The 16523-nt window shown below is 49.8% G+C and overlaps 1 protein-coding gene across 8 annotated transcripts in view; it reads right to left on the minus strand.

The window, feature by feature from the left end:
• Positions 1 to 16523, minus strand: part of OGDH (oxoglutarate dehydrogenase) — a 95954-nt gene that overhangs the window by 19341 nt on the left and 60090 nt on the right. For all 8 annotated transcript variants that reach the window (XM_039521376.1, XM_039521378.1, XM_039521377.1 and 5 more), the window contains 5 exons: positions 11910 to 12025; positions 9305 to 9459; positions 5332 to 5478; positions 4366 to 4456; positions 929 to 1108 (listed from right to left, as the gene is read on the minus strand). In XM_039521376.1, coding sequence (XP_039377310.1) covers positions 929 to 1108; positions 4366 to 4456; positions 5332 to 5478; positions 9305 to 9459; positions 11910 to 12025 — 689 coding nt within the window. The remainder of the gene's footprint in view (positions 1 to 928; positions 1109 to 4365; positions 4457 to 5331; positions 5479 to 9304; positions 9460 to 11909; positions 12026 to 16523) is intronic.

The following is a 16523-nucleotide window of genomic DNA, read 5'->3' on the forward strand; positions in this document are numbered from 1 at the left end:
CCAGTCACTCACATGGTGTCTTTTTACAAGGGAACGGATTAATGGCTGGTAAATTGCCAGCATCATTCTATTTTTCTTTTTGAGGATCCGTACCACAGATATTTTTCTCCAACCCTTTCTGATGGTCTCTGTTTCTCTCCAGTCTCTGCTGTTCTCAGTGACTTCCAGAGTAACTGCTAGTGGTTCTCAGTCTGAGCGAATCCCCTTTGCATCACCTAGTCACGGTGATGTCTAGAGCTGCAATCCACCACCATAGCCACCAAATATTGGCTTATCCCTTTCCAGTAAGTTATACAAAGCTTAATTGTGAAATCTTCCAGCCTTCTGCCATCTCATCAACTTCAATATCTCCTCCCATTTCCATCCCCGGCCCCTCTGAGAATACTACCAAGGCCTCTAGCTGCTGCTGAGTAGCAGCACAGCACGAGCACCAAGCTGATTTTTTTTGTTTTTAAAATGGCCACCAATTTGGGATGCCTCGGTTCTCAGATACCTCAGTTGCAACACCCTGAGCCCCATTTTCAGAGGTGCTGAACACCCACCCCTTCCCCTGACTTGAACTGGAGATTCGTGCATTCACCGTTCCTAGCAATCTGGCCTCCCACTCCAAGACACCCAAAATCAGAGAGGACATTTTGGCTGAGCCGCTACGGCTCGGTTAAGTTGGAGGAGGACAGAAGCAGCACTGCTCTGACTATTGATGGAGGAATAAAACAGGAGAGGGTGCTTTATGTAGGACCAGAACTCTTCCTGTGGCAGACAGCATTCCAGATCTCTGGGGAAATTTAGAATGGAAAAACAAACCACATGGACTTCTTCAGCTAACTGGCTCCCTGATGGAGCAGTTTGCCTCCCTTCAGTCAGCTACGAGCCAAGTTTGAATAAACTTGTAACAGACACTGGATCAGAGATATTCGGTGCCCTTTACCTTCTTTCCTTTAGTGTCCCCACAATAAAATTGCTCTGCCTTTGTCTTGCCCATAACCACTGGATCTGCAGCCTCCAAGTGAGAGGGGTTTGCCACCAAGGAGAGGGTGATGTTCCTCTCGGTGACACGGTTAATCCTCCGGTGGTACATTCCCAAGTGGTACTTCACGTCTCCCGAGCCCTGGAGAGAAACAGCAGAGTCAAGAGAGGAGCGTGGGCGACAGAGCTTGGGGAGATTTCGGATGAGAGCAGGAGTCCCTGATGCCTCCCGCAGTCCATAGGCTCACAGCATGGGTATGCAGCATCTGCTAGTGCCGTGTGGAGTATACAAGTGTCATGAATTTGGAGTTCTTCAGCTAGAGCTGCAATTACCAGAAACACTGAACCCACAGAGCACGTGCATTTGCTGATATCACAGAGTAACAGCAGCACAGAGGTGCCCCAAATATTAGCCACAAAGGTGAAAATCATTTATATTGTTTAAGAACCCAGTCCTGCTCCCATTGAAGCCAAGGCAGGGCTCTTGTTTGGGTACCTAGGTACTACTAGCTTTAAGCATCTAAGTTCAACAACATAGGTCCTGGTCACCAGCTGTATTCTGTGCACCTCCAATAAGCATCTGACCTCATTTATACCCTAGAGATGGGAGAACCAAAGGGTATTGAGGGTGGGACAGCAGCCAGGAGGTAGAAGCACTGAGGAAAGGAGGCAAGTGCATGGGGTCTAGAGAGAGCAAGGGAGGTGGATGGGGCAGGGGGGAGAGGAGAGAAGAGAAGGAAGCGGGGTCTGGAAGTGGGAGATCAGGAAGAAGTGGGAATAAACTCACTAGGGTGGGAGAAAGATTGGGACATGTGAAGTAAAATTGTGTAAGTGTAAGAAGGGGCACAAATATACACAAGCTTCCCCTTCCCCCAAAAACACACAGTTACCTGTTCCGTCTCCGAGATGTGTTGCTCATGTCCATTCCACAACAGGTATGCGTGCTCGCCACGTGCAGCGGTGCCGGAAGTTTTTCCCTTAGCAGTACCCATAGGGGAGCGCCCCTAGTGAGTGTGGCGCTGCCTTGGCGCAGTATAAGGGGCGCTGCGCGCTCCCCCCACCCTCAGTTCCTTCTTGCCAGACAACTCCGACAGAGGGGAAGGAGGGCAGGATGTGGAATGCACATGAGCAACATCTCACAGAACACCTATTACGGAAAGGTAACTGTCTTTTCTTCTGCGAGTGATTGCTCATGTGCATTCCACAGTAGGTGATTCCAAGCTATATTTGTTGGAGGTGGGTAGGAGTTCACAGACACTCGGGATGGAGCACTGCCCTGTCGAACCCGGTGTCCTCCCTGGTTTGGGAGACGATCTGAATGCGAGGTGAAAGTGTGAACCGATGACCATGTGGCAGCCAACAGATTTCCTGAATAGGGACATGGGCCAGAAAGGCAGCCCACGAGGCTTGCGCCCTCGTCGAGTGTGCCCTCACAATCACGGTGGGGGAACTCCCGCCAGGTTGTAACAAGTATGGATAAATAAGGTGACCCAGTTGGAGAGCTGCTGAGTGGAGATCGGCCAGCCTCTCACGTGTTCGGCCGAGGCGATGAACTGTTGTGAGCACTTTCTGAATGGTTTCGTACGTTTCAGGTAAAAGGCCAGGGCCCGTCTCACATCCAGCATGTGGAGGCGGCGCTCCTCACTGGACGCAAGGGGTTTGGGACAGAGCATCGTCAGGAAAATGTCTTGGTCCATACTGTAGGCGGAAAGACATAACGTCTCGAGCCGCCTCCAGGGCCTCCGGCATGGAGGGCACCCGAATGTGGCCACTGGTGTCCAGGGAGGTCGGCTCAGAGTGGGCCGGGCTACTCTGCTCAACTTGAGTCAGAGGCCATGAGGCCGATGGGGACCGAGAGCTGCCCAACGTGGGTCTAGTCTCTTCCCCAGTCTTGCTCCGGTGCCTTGGTGGACAAGACCTCTTCTTTGCCTTTTTAGAGTGTCCCATGGACGGGGAGTGGTGCCGACTGGTGGAGGGCACTGTTGGGTCACTGCGCACCGATGCCACGGTGCTCGGTGCTGACTTGGAGCGGTGCAGTGGTGTCAAAATGGCTTGGAGCCAAACGTTCTGCTCTTTTCTTGGTCGAGGTTTGAAAGATCTGCAAACCTTGCTTCGGTCACTGAGATGGGTTCCCCCAGACAGCGTAAACAGTCTGCGTGCGGCTCACTCACGGCATAGGCCATTTGGAAGTGTCGCACGACTTAAAGCCTGGGGCACAGGGCATGCCCTGACCCAGGCGCACTTAACTAATTCTAACTAAAGCTACTTTTTGTTTTTGTCTAAACTACAGGCACAACTAACTACGAACTAACAGAGTCCAAGAGGGAAAGCTACAGAAGAAGAGCTGGAGCAGAGCAGTTCCGAAGCACCTTCACTGGCAGCGCCCCTTATACCGCACCAGGGTGGTGCCACTCCAGGGGTCACTAGGGGTGCTCCCCCCTACTAAGAAAAAAAACTTCCGGCACTGGTGCACGTGGCGAGCATGCACACCTATTGTGGAATGCACATGAGCAACACATCTCGAAGAGGAACAAGGAATTACTATAGCTGCTAGTGGCATGGCATGTGGCCAAAAATCAGAACACGCTACAGAGGGCAAATGCTCCATAAAATGATCTCTCTACCAACACGTGGGCCACACTATGGAAGAAAGGGGGAAGCCTGACCTAGAAGTTCATGATAGGATAGGGACAGATCAGCCCAGCTTGTGTCAACGGACAACCACGTCTCTCTAATCTGCTAGCATCTCTGACAGCAAGGTAGAGGCTACAGGAGAACCAAGATTCATAATTTACTGGACTCAAGACTATTTTGAAGAGGCTACCAAGTCTCACAAGAAGCTATTAAGGTAAACAAAACAGTCATGGGATAAAGTACTGTCTTGGCTTGGAAACTGGATCAACTGAGACAAGACATTTAAAACAACATTTACCCTGCAGAATTCACTGCCACAAGGTATCGAGGCCATGCACTGAGCAGGATCAATAAATAACTAGTTATCCACCTGGATAAGGAGAACACCCAATGGTAAGTCACAGAATAAGAAAAACAGAAGGGTTATGAACCTTCCTGGTTCAGGGCAAGCCAACCACTAACTGACGAGGGTCAGGAACAGGCAGAGGTTTCCTGTATGGACAGGTTATTCCAGAATTGCCCACTAAGGGGATTTTTGCACCTCCCTCTGATACAGCTGGTGCTGGCCACTGTCAGAGATGGGATACCATGCTAGATGGGACCCTAGGCCTGACAACTCATGTGGTCTTCTCGTGAATTCTGCTGGGGCCTCTAGGAACAGGGATTGCCAAGTGTCGTCTGCTGTCTGGAGAAAGAGCCCCGCTGCATACTGTACCTATACTCTCATGCAGCTGCTTGCTTAGACTCTGCTCAAACCTCACTCACCTCATCGGCAGCCTCCAGCTTGGAATCAAACTGACAGAAGATCTGCTCCAGCTCCTTTCTGATCACGTTGGCGAGAACATTCAGACGCCCTCTGTGAAATCAATGCCACAGTCAGCTACAGGTGGATAGCTTGCTTTGCACTCTATGCTGCCTGTCTGGAGAGAGTGCTTCTCACCCCACCATATATGCTTCAAATCAAGGCAAAGGACCCATTCCTCTTCCTATTTTACACCAAGGACAAGCAGTTTTACTTTCCCCCACGCCCCCCACAACTGGTGGTACAGTCTGTGGCAAGAGACTCCAGTACCCCGCGCTCCTTCTGAAGAGGAAAGCAAGGTGGGCCATGCGGCAGCACCCTGTCCCATGGGGGGGTTCTTTTTGCAATACTATGATTTACTCATGCCGGACTCTGGCAGAAACAGCCACAGGAGATTCCCTATGCTGGCAGCCACCTCAGGAAGACCATTCTTTACACTTCCCAATTAATTTGGACCCAGATTCCAGTTAAATCTGTGTTGCAAGGCCAGACCTTCTTAAAACACAGGTCCAAACTGCCTAGTATTGAGGCCCTGTTGCTCAGGTGCACAATATCCACAGGGAACCCCTGGCTCCTCTGCAGGAGGTACAACACATACCCTAGATTAAGGGCTTACTGGGCATTTTGTTTAGAAAGGCACAGGGTTTTCCCTGTATGTTAAGATACATTTCCTGCCACCTTGTATAATGGGTGATGCTAATGTCCAAGATGCATTTGGATCTCAGTTTGTTGATATAATTTTCAATCAAATTACACTTAATAATCTTTGGAAAAACAGTCATCTCATGCTAGAAGCAAGAGTTCTAGAGGAAACCAGCTTCCCTTTACACCTCAGCCCCACCAACCAACCGCCACCTGCCTACATCTTTCTGACCTGCCAACTGCCCCCACTGCCAAAATATGGGGTGGAGAGATAAGGATCCTGTTACCTGTGTGGCATTCCCATGATAACATAATCCACTCCATTCTCACTTGACTTGTCAATAATGGTCTTTAGGGCTGGGATAAGCACCTCACAGCCTTCCAAGCCAAACCGCTTCTCCGAAGACCATTTCCGATGGAGGAACTCCTCAAACCTGAAAGGCAGAGTCAGACAGAAGTCAATGGTCAGGCTACAGCCTATTGCATGGGCCAGAGAACCCACAGGGACGTTAGTGGGGGAGTCACAGATGGATGATATAGACTGACAGGTCACTTGTGCAAGTGATTCTTCTATGCACCATTGGCTGTGTTATGCCCTTATAATTATTACTACTAGGATAGCACGCACTATGTACAAAGTGCTAGCCATGCCCAGCACAGTCCCTGCCCAACACTGGTCCTAATCTAAGAATGAAAGGAACACATGAAGGGCAAGAGAGAAGGATAAAATATACAATCTAAATATAGCTTTAAGTAAATGCCAAGAATTCCCACGAGCAGCCAAGAGCCACTGGCTAACAGGCAGCGGTAGGCTGGAGTGGTGGAAACCAAAAGGGTGGGGAGGGTAGTCAAGATTTCAAAATGGAACATTATAATCAAGAGCACCAAAAGCTGCAGAGGGGTGGAAGAAGAGGGCCTCGAGAAGCGGCTGCAAAACGGGGAACTTGGGAAGAGCGGACGCAGTGAATGGAATGGAAAGTCCAAGTGGGGAGGTTCCAGGAGTTAGAGGAGAGGTGCAGGGGACAGTGGCAGTGAATGGAGATGGGGTGGAAAAGGGGAGAAGGCAAAGGTAGGGAGCAATCAAAAACCTCTGTCTGTGACAGAAGAGAAGAAGGGAAGTGGGGGCTGGTGGAAGACTCATTATAATCTTGTTGATCTCCTTGAAGGAGCTGAGAAGACCTTGAGCAGGGAGGGGAAAAGATGCAAGATGGGGGGGCATTTCAGAAGGGAGGCAAAGGCTGAGTGTCTGTGAGCTGGAACCAGTGGGCAGTGATGAATAGCACTGTGTGGAAAAGAGGAGGGAAGGATTGAAGGAAGAGAAAGAGAAACACACCCATAATGGAGAAAGTGAAACTCCCCCTGGAAACATTCAGGAGCAGAGGAATCAGGCACTAGGGGAGATGGGGGATAGCTGAGCGAGGTTCCACAACAAAAATTGACAGTGGAAACATCTGAGAACAGCAAGGCCATCAAAGGCGTTGACAGTCTGGAGACCACAGAAAGCTTCGGGGTGGGGGGAAGGAGGTGATGTTGAAAGAGACGAGATGGTGGCCTGAGAGAAGGAACTTGGTGATGGGAGATTGGTGAGAGCAATGCTCAGACAAGGTTAAGAGAGGAGCCATTGCAAGGAGTGTGGGAATTAATACAGGGTTAAGGTCAAACAAGGAGGCAGTGGAAAAGAAATGGGAGGCCGAGGGGTCAGAAGGGTCAGGACGTCAGTGAGATAGCTGAAGTCTCAGAGAATGAGGTTGCTAGAGATCAGACTCAATACAGAAAAAAACAAACAAACCCATTACTCACCTTTTGTAAGTGTTGTTCTTCGAGATGTGTTGCTCATATCTATTCCAGTTAGGTGTGCGTGTGCCGTGTGCTCGGCTGTCGGAAACTTTCCCCTAGCAGCTACTCGTTGGGCCGGCTGTGGAGCCCCCCTGGAGTGGCGCTCTATACACGACCCTACCGGACTGACTCTCCTTCAGTTCCTTCTTGCTGGCTACTCCGACAGAGGGGAAGGTTGGGGGGAATGGAATAGATACGAGCAACACATCTCGAAGAACAGTTACAAAAGGTGAGTAACCGTTTTTTCTTCGAGTGCTTGCTTATATCAAATTCCAGTTAGGTGACTTCCAAGCCTCACCTGCAATCACATCCAACTCCTTTAGCACCCTCGGATGCAGCGCATCCAGCCCCATGGGCTTGTGCTCGTCCAGTTTTTCTAAATAATCCCGAACCACTTCTTTTTCTACAGAGGGCTGGTCACCTCCTCCCCATACTGTGCTGCCCAGTGCAGCAGGGATAGCTCAGTGGTTTGAACATTGGCCTGCTAAACCCAGGGTTGAGAGTTCAATCCTTGAGGAGGCCACTTAGGGATCTGGGGCAAAAATTGGTCCTGCTAGTGAAGGCAGGGGGCTGGACTCGATGACCTTTCGAGGTCCCTTCCAGTTCTAGGAGATTGGTATATCTCCAATTATTACCTTTAGCTGACCTTGTTCGTGAAGACAGAGGCAAAAAAAGCATTGAGTACATTAGCTTTTTCCACATCCTCTGTCACTAGGTTGCCTCCCTCATTCAGTAAGGGGCCCACATTTTCCTTGTTGTTGCCAACATATCTGAAGAAACCCTTCTTGTTACTCTTAACATCTCTTGCTAGCTGCAACTCCAAGTGTGATTTGGCCTTCCTGATTTCACTCCTGCATGCCTGAGCAATATTTTTATACTCCTCCCTGGTCATTTGACAATCTTCCACTTCTTGTAGGCTTCTTTTTTGCATTTAAGATCAGCAAGGATTTCACTGTTAAGCCAAACTGTTCACCTGCCATATTTATTATTCTTTCTACACATCGGGATGGTTTTTTCCTGCAACCTCAATAAGGATTCTTTAAAATACAAGCTGATATTTGTCCTGGCCTTCTAGCCACTGGCCTGTACTGCCCTGGTCCTGGGCGTGATAGCCACCTTGTGAGCATGAAGACAGAGGTGGAGCGAGATGGCCAAGACGGTGCTGTACGTGCCGGTGCCAAGTACCCCAGTGCTGTACGGTGTGGGGGACCGGTGCCGTGAGACAGAACTGTACTGAGACGTTGATTGGTGCCTGCGGTCGTATCGGTACCAGGAGCCTGATCTGGATCTCGATGGCGACCTCCGGTGAGATCGGCATCGGGATCGGCTCCAGGTTGAGTGCAGCTTAGTACCGGCGGTAACACGATCCGGATCTCCACGAGCCGTAGCGGCGTCGCGAGTACAACCGGCGCTGAGAACGAGAACGGTGCCGGGACTGCGAGCGCCGTGGTGATGGGTGCCAGGAAGAAGATCGGGACCGGGACCAGTGTCGTCCTTCTTCACTCAGCAACAGTGGTTGCATGAGGGACGGCTTTCCCTTGGACAGCACCGTCCGTGCTGCCAGCTGCAGAGGAGTCGGCTCTTAGAGCGCGATCAAGTCCCACGCCATTGAAAAGGTCTCTGGTGTGGAGGGTAGTCTCAGCTCGACCGCGGTGTGCACTGGGGAGCTTATGTGCACCGGACTCGACGGCCCTTGTGGCGCTAGAGTCGACGGTGCAGGAGCCTTAGGCAAGAGTCGTGGGTGTCTCCCATTGGTATCGGCCTCTGGCAAGCCAAGCAGGGTTTGAAGCCTGGAGACCCAGGCATGGGCCTGGGTACCGGATATGGGAGAAGACCCTGTCCCCCAACTAATTAAATTAACTAACTATACTAAGTAATTCACAACTATTAACAACTAATCAGAAACTATTAACAGGTACTAAAGTGAATGCTAGGGAGAGTGGAGATCAGCTAAGCCGCGCTCCACAGTTCCTTCTTACCACCCATGACGGTCGTTGGAACTAAGGGGGCATTGGGTCGGCCGGGGCATATATACAGTGCCATAAAGGCGCTGCTCCAGGGGGCGCCTCAGCTGACCAACCAAGTGTTGCTAGGGTAAAAATCTTCCGACGATCGTGCACGCAGTGCACGCACACCTAATTGGAATCGATATGAGCAAGCACTCGAAGAACCACCCTGAATTCAAGTCCCTGCTCTGCTACAGACTTGGGCAAGTCCTGTAACCTTTCTGTGCCTCAACTGCCCCATCTGTATAACAGGGTATTGTGGGATAAATACATTAAAGAGTGAGAGAGTTTCAGATACATAGGTGACGGGGTTGAACAAGTACCATAGGCAAATCAGTGGCACTAAGAGCTCCGTGGGACATCACCGAACCACCCCATCCATACGGCACCAGAGGGACACCAAACGTAGACAGAATACCTGGTTGAGCGCACCAGCCTTGCCAGTAGGGTGCGTTTCTCGTCAGTGGTAAACTGCATGATTCCTGGAGTCTCAAATTTCCGCCGTATCCACTGACATTGCTCTAGGTCATTAATAAACATGAACTCCACGCCAATGTGCTGGCAGTAAGCCATCTATTTAACACAGGAAAGAGGAACACAAGGTAAAGCAAGAGATTTAAGTCACTTTTGCCCTGCAAAGTATAAAATGTAATAAATGCCTGTCACCGCACGTGGCATGGGCTCCTCGTTCAGAATTCAAGGAGCCCTGCAAATGGCACAGAAGGCCCAGCAGTACTAGAACGACCTCCTGCATCCCCCTAACACCAGGGCACGTTGGGCCTCTGGCACATCAGAAAGCGAAGAGACCTGCCAGTGTTTTGTGAAATCCAGCCCTGCTACAGACTGCTCACTCCTCTCCCGAGCTATTCCCCAGCACTGCACTAAGCTGCTGAGGTTGTATCAGCCATAGGGTCGCTCCAGGGAGCTGCTTAGTCCATACTTACAGAATAGAGGTATTCTGCAGAAGGCACGGGCATAGCCCTAATGAGGTTATGTGGGAGATGCACTGTCAACAGCACAGTGCATGCTAGGGAGTTACCTGGAACAAGAACCTTCCTGACAACCAGAGAAGGGCATGCTGAGGCACAAGATATATGGAGCCAGATTGTTGCAAGAGCTCAGGACCAAACACATTCAGCGTTCTTAGAAATCTGGTCCTTAATGTTAGCACATAGGACTAGCAGTCAGGACTTGATGTTGAAGGTATGAAGAGACTATGGCTTGGCAGGTGCTGTCCTGTTTTTTAAGCTGTGCTGACGGTTTCAGACTAGATGCATCTTACTGAGAAAATGTGCTGTATTTGAGATTGTGAGCCATAGATTACACACAGTTTTCTGAACACTGACTGGTTCTGAGAGCAACAGCTCCAGAACACGGCCCTCAGGACAGAACAGTTACCATGCACAGCTCCTCCTTTCATAATCAAGGTAACATAGCATGTGCAATATTCTATCATCTGGGGTTTGCACAACCCCTTGAAATATATAATGTGTTACAGCGCGGCTGCCACCATTGATGCATAAAAGGAGGTGATCACAGTCCTTCTACGGACCAGGGTGAAGCATGAAACTCAGTGACTCCTAGGGAGAAGGGAGCTTCATAGTGAGAATGAACAAAGCTGGGCTGGGCAGGAGCTGCTGAGGGCTGGGCAGTTGGATGGTTGCACCTGGTGTGACTAGGTGCACAAAGAAGTGACAGTGACCGAGTAACTGGCTCCTTGCCCTACTCCCTTCATTGGAAGCATGATCAGCAGCACCTGCTCCCTCCCTACTCCTGCAAGAGCAGCAGGCCAAGGGTACATGCTCCAACCACTGACAGAGCAAGGTGTCTCTTTGCACCAGGGCTGCTCTTCCCTCATCTCAACTCCTTAGTGAATCTGTTAGCGGGATGGTGCCCAGCTTTCCCTCCTTGTGCCTGCTCGCCCCATAAAAGCGGGCTGACTTTGGCCATCACCTCACTCCTCCATCCACAGACATCCAGTGGGTTTAGCACCCACCATCCTAACAAGCATCTGGCTCTCATTCTCCCTATAGTGGCTCCTTGGATGAAGCAGAAGGGGGCCCAAGTTACTTATGACAGCGCCCCACTGCCCTGTAGCACCAGTCCCCGAGATCCAACTCCTGGAATGAGAGCACAACTATGAGTTGGAAAGATTTGCTTCAATCCCAGACTGAGGCACTGAGCCTTCCAGATACTAACATGGCTGCTGGAAGAGAATACTACTACAAATGTCCATCATGGGCCAGAAAGCTTTCTCCCTGCCAAGCCTTGAGTTACAGGTCCCAGCCGCTTCCTCCATCCACTGTTATATTGAGTGCAGGGCTGGGAGTGACATTCTCCTGCTTTCAATACTGTTTTGGGGATGTCTGCAATGGGTCAGGCTCTCAGTGTTACTAATTCTATAATATTTATGAGTCATATGATATCTAGTTTTTTTCTTGAATTTCCAGGTCCTGGAGTCTTGTGATGATGGGAGAATCTCACCTTTCATAAGTGAAGAAAAAGTTTCTATTCCCTCATGATCGCAGAGTGTGGCTGGAAAATGCGATCCTAAAGGCTCAAAATCCAGAAGGCTAATAATAAATCTGGGAGTATTTTTATTACGATCTCATGATTCTTGGGGAGGGACCGCACTTATGAAATCTATACACTTGGGGCTGGCAATACCGGTCCCTGGATTGGTAGTAAGCAGAACTTGGTTAGGTCACAGTGACCTAACTCACTGTGTGATCTTGGGCTTATCACAATCTCTCACAGCCTCTTTCTCCAGCTGTCAAACGGGGATAACAGCGCCTCCTATTGCTGTGAAGAGCTTGGAGATCCATGGATGAAGAGTGCCATGTTAAGGGCTGAATATGAGTAATAAAGGAAAGGGGAACAGAGAATTCTGATCTCTGGTGAGGCAGGGGGAAGTAGCATTCAGAGTTTTATTATTAAATCTCCCGATACAGATCCCAAATTGGGAACCACATGGAACAGCCTAGTTTTCTGAAGGCTGTGCAATTCCCCTGCACTTGTCTTACCTCCAGGCGGCGGATGATCTCGCGGAGCGGAAGAGCCGACTCATTGCCTCCAATGAAAGTGGTCGTGGGCAAGTGGAAGACCTTGTCGAGATCCGATTCATCAAGTCCATAAAACCCTGCAGGATTTCATGGGTAGGACAAGCCAAAGCAGGAGAGAGAGAGAGGGGTGTGGTTTCGGACATGGACAGTCACACAGGAACCAGGGTTGTGGGGAGGATGACAAAAAAGCAGCACAAAAACCAAAAATAAGCATGAAGGAGGTTTGTGTGGATAAATAACCAAGCAGTAATTAAACAACACACAAGCACAGAACAAAAAGGTTATTACAAAAGGCACGCAGGCAATGCCAGGATACAAACACAACAAAGCAATATATATGCATATAAATTGGTAATTAAATTGAGTGTTGAATTGAGATGGATTGAGTCCCACATACACAAAATACATTTTAGGAATATAATATAGGTGAGAAAAGAAAAAACAAAGAGGATTGGCCAGAGTCATTGAGCAAACAGATTTCACCACATGTTTGGAATTAACAAAACAAAGTTGAAGCAGAAAACAAAAAGGTTAAACGGACCGACCCAAAACAATAAAAAATAAGGAAGGAAAGCAAGATAAAGAAAGCTGCGTCAGTTTCAGGGTTCTGCAGTGGACTCTTCTGAATAGCTCATGCGGGGGAGAGAAGTATTTTACAATAAATGGGACCCACGCGCTTTGAGCAAAGCCCTCTTTGTAGGCAGGCAGGAGGGTTTTGCTACTCTTCCCAGGAGATGGCCCCTGTTCAGGCCTATGAGTTTAAACTTGGCCACCCTTGGAGCTCTTTGTTTTCCCCTGTGGTGAATAAGTTCTTACACCAAGCTCACCACACCTTGGTATCTGAGCAGGCGATGCTGAAGCCTTCAGCATAGTAAATGGGAAGTTTCATCTTAAAATAAATTAATGGTCTGTAAGGAAATCTACATGGGACTCAAATACAGGGCTCAAAGCAAAGAACTGGCAAGGGGGAGGCGAGGGGCTCAGAACAGGGCAGCAATGCCTATGCAACATCCCATTACCAAAGGCAATCTCTTAATGATTAACCTGTACGCCAGTGGTAACCAGAGATGTTACTAATATGGCCTTATATATGCCATTCCTCCTCTACCAACAGGCCAATTGTGCCATGAGGTTTCTTCCCCACCAAGCTCCCCCAGACGTTACCAAAGCTGTACGCTGGCTCACATGATTACAATTTAAACACCATTACAACTGTCTCTCTGACCAGATCATCTCCTTTTAGAAGCAGGCAGCTAGGTGGGAGTGTTGGCTAGTACACCCACCCCTTATTTACATGTAACTCAGCCCTGCTCCTTGTACCTTGTTTCAAAGCAGATAGAGATCTGCTAAGAAATTCTATTTTCATTCCATATTTGGACTAGCAATAACTCCTCTGGGCAGACACAGAGTTCCTGACCTGCCTGCGGTAACTGGAGTCCACTGATAGGAGCCATCCTGTGTCCATGCAGTGGTTTGTCTACATTCTCAGCTGCCTAGTCACATCTAGACAAGGTCACTCCATGTTAATGGCTCTTTAGGGCTCCCTCTATCAGAGCATCTTTCAATGCCCACTTTTGAAAGTGGAAGGACCTCTGATTTAAAAGTGAGCACTGATGGAGCAATTTAATCATGGGCGATGTATTGGCAGGAATGTATTTGAAGGTTGTTTAACATTGTTTGAAGGCACTAGTAAAACAGGCAGATAATTAGCACAGCTAATTACAGGCATGCTCCCAGCAGCTTTTATACTGTCAAGCCCTTTTTTAGAGGGCATAAATGGGCCACAGAACCAAGCTGGAACTCTGGACAGGAAGTTTCAAGTTGTGAAGGGGGTATTTTTAAATCCACAAAAATAACCTTCCTGTTGATGTTCAATAATTACTAGCCTGGCCTATAGCACCTCAGTGGAACTCAAAGTGAGTGACAAACATGAAACCACAACCTCTGTGAGGTAGGTCAAAATGCTTGAGACAGAGAAACTGAGGCACTGAAAAGGACTTTCCTTTCATAACCCAGCAACTCAGCGGCAGAGCTGGGACCAGAACCCTGGAATCCTGACCACCAGTCCCCTTTTCTAACCATTAGGCCACACTTACCTATTAACTAGAAGTGTGGTGAACTAGTAAAAGCAAATAAACAGGATTTGATCTCTCCTGGTGCTGAGAAATCTGCTTAGCTTTGATATAGGGTTTAACCCGGCCCAGGGCTCAGGCCATCCCACTTGCATCTGTGCCGTCACTGCAGCTCCTCTGCACTCGTATGGGGATGAATAGCCATGTGCCATAATAGTGCCAACTCTGGAATCCTGCCACACACAGGTTGGCAGGATGACACCAAAGGGATGGGTAACATCATGGAGTAAGATTGTTACTGGGTGGCTAAATACACATTTACAGAGTGACTAGTGCCTTCCACAGGAAGGGTTAGGGACCACATGGCAGTATACACTTTCCATGAAATGGCCGAAGCCTGAATGACACAGAAGAGTCATCGCAGCTCATATCAACACTCCAGTCTTTGAATGCATGTGACCTCCTCTAGGTCTACAGTCAGGCCCTCTAAAATCTCAACTCAGTATTACGCAGTCCCTACATTCCCCACACTGTATGTGCCGTGCTACATGAGGCCACAATGCATGATGTTACAAATATGGATGCTGTTTAGAATTTCCTGCCTTGGTGGGAGGGTGCAACTTTAACAACACACAAATTTAAGCCTGCAGTTAAAGTCTCAATTGGCTAGAGTGGAGTTTCCATGGGGGAGGGACCTGTCCGTGGCAAGTTCCGGGTCTGTCTTCTTGGCTTTTCTAATGCTCAAATCACAGTAGTGCTGAGTTACCTCAATGGACATATCTCTGTGCTACTGCACTCCAGGTGAGTCATCCTGGGGATGGGCAAGTGATGAGCAACGTGGCAGCCACTCCCTGTGGGGGTGAAGGAACAGCTGGTCTCACTGGAGTTCCACAGAGTCCTGCTGCTGGCACATGCACTGCATTCATGTCTCCAAGATGCTCGTGCCCTGTCCATGCCGAGCTGGCTAGATCTGGGGCCCTCTAGCTGAACTGCAGTGGCAGGTGGTTTGTGCTGCTGAATGCCTTCTCTCCACAATAGGATTTTATACCTCTGGGGCAGGGGAGGGCAAACTACGGCCCGTGGGCCGGATCCGGCCCATCTGGGCTTTCCAATCAGGCCCACGGGATTACCGATACCGGAAGTGGCCGGCACCACATCCCTGCACACACACACCACCCCCACTGGGGGGAGGGGAGGAAGAAAGAGGGGCAGAGGGCTCCATGCGCTGCCCTCACGTGAAGGCACTGCCCCCAGCAGCTCTCATTGGCCAGGAACAGGGAACCACAGCCAGTGGGAGCTCTGGGGGTGGTACCCGCAGGTGAGGACAGCGTGCAGCAGAGCCGCCTGCCTCCCCCGCTCACCCCCAGGAGCCACTGCCAGACATGTTGGCCACTTCTGGGAGCGGTGCAGGGCCAGGACAGGCAGGCAGCCTGCCTTAACCCCACTGTACCCCGCTGCCACCCAGGAGCCGCTTGAGGTAAGCAATGCCAGGCTGGAGCCCGCAGCCCAACTCCCTGCCCTGAGCCCCCAAACCCCTGCCCTGATCCCTCTGCCGCACTCCGCACCCCCTCCTGCACCCGAACCCCTTACCCTGAGCCCCTTCCTGCATACCACACTCCCCTCCCCACACTCTCCCACACCCCAACCCCCTGCCCTAGCCCTACATTCATGGCGCTGCATACAATTTCACCACCCAGATGTGGCCCTTGGGCCAAAAAGTTTGCCCACCCCTGCTCTGGGGTATAATGGAGCCTACTGCCTTCAAAGGGAGTAAAGGGCAGAATCTGGCTCCATACGCCTAAAAAGAGTTGGTCTCTTTACCTCCTCTATCACTTATTGCTTGCCCAGCGATTGCTCAACTCAGCCTTTGCTTTTGGCTGTGTTGAGCAATTAAATACAATTTAAGTGAAGCTGTTGTTTATATATAAATTACACACACCGGGGTGAAGCCAAAAAAGCCTGTGGGAGAGATGCGGCAAGGTCACCGGGTAGGAGATGGGACTACATTGCACAGACATGCTCCTTCTCCATGACTAGCAGGCAGCCACCTGAACAGTCCTAGGCTGGGGGTTTTCTAATGCCGAAGAAAATGCTGAGAGCCTCAGGAATGTTATGTTAGTGACTAGATTAACAGCAGTTTCCACTGCAGTCACAAGGCAGTTATTCCCCAATAGGAGTAAGGATGTGTAATGGGAAATCTACATGAGGAAATTGATCAGAACAGCTCCCATAGTGGACACTTATTCTGAAATACCTACAGTGCTTTAAATTCACACCCTACCTTATTCTGGAGCAATTTCCCTATGTAGTCAAGCCCTAGAAGGCAGCGGGGATTAGGCCAGGGCAATGGACATAGGATTTCAGCTCTACTCCAGCAGCAGTACTAAAAAAGCACAGGCAGCAGGGAAGTGCTACGCTGGCCTGAGCTGATAACTCAGCCATGGACATGCTGCCTTTCGGCAGAAACGTGGCCTCAAGAAGGAAGTGGGTGTTTAATGCCAAT

Source organism: Mauremys reevesii, linkage group 2 (genome assembly GCF_016161935.1).
Source record: "Mauremys reevesii isolate NIE-2019 linkage group 2, ASM1616193v1, whole genome shotgun sequence".
Classification (NCBI taxonomy): Eukaryota; Metazoa; Chordata; order Testudines; family Geoemydidae; genus Mauremys; species Mauremys reevesii.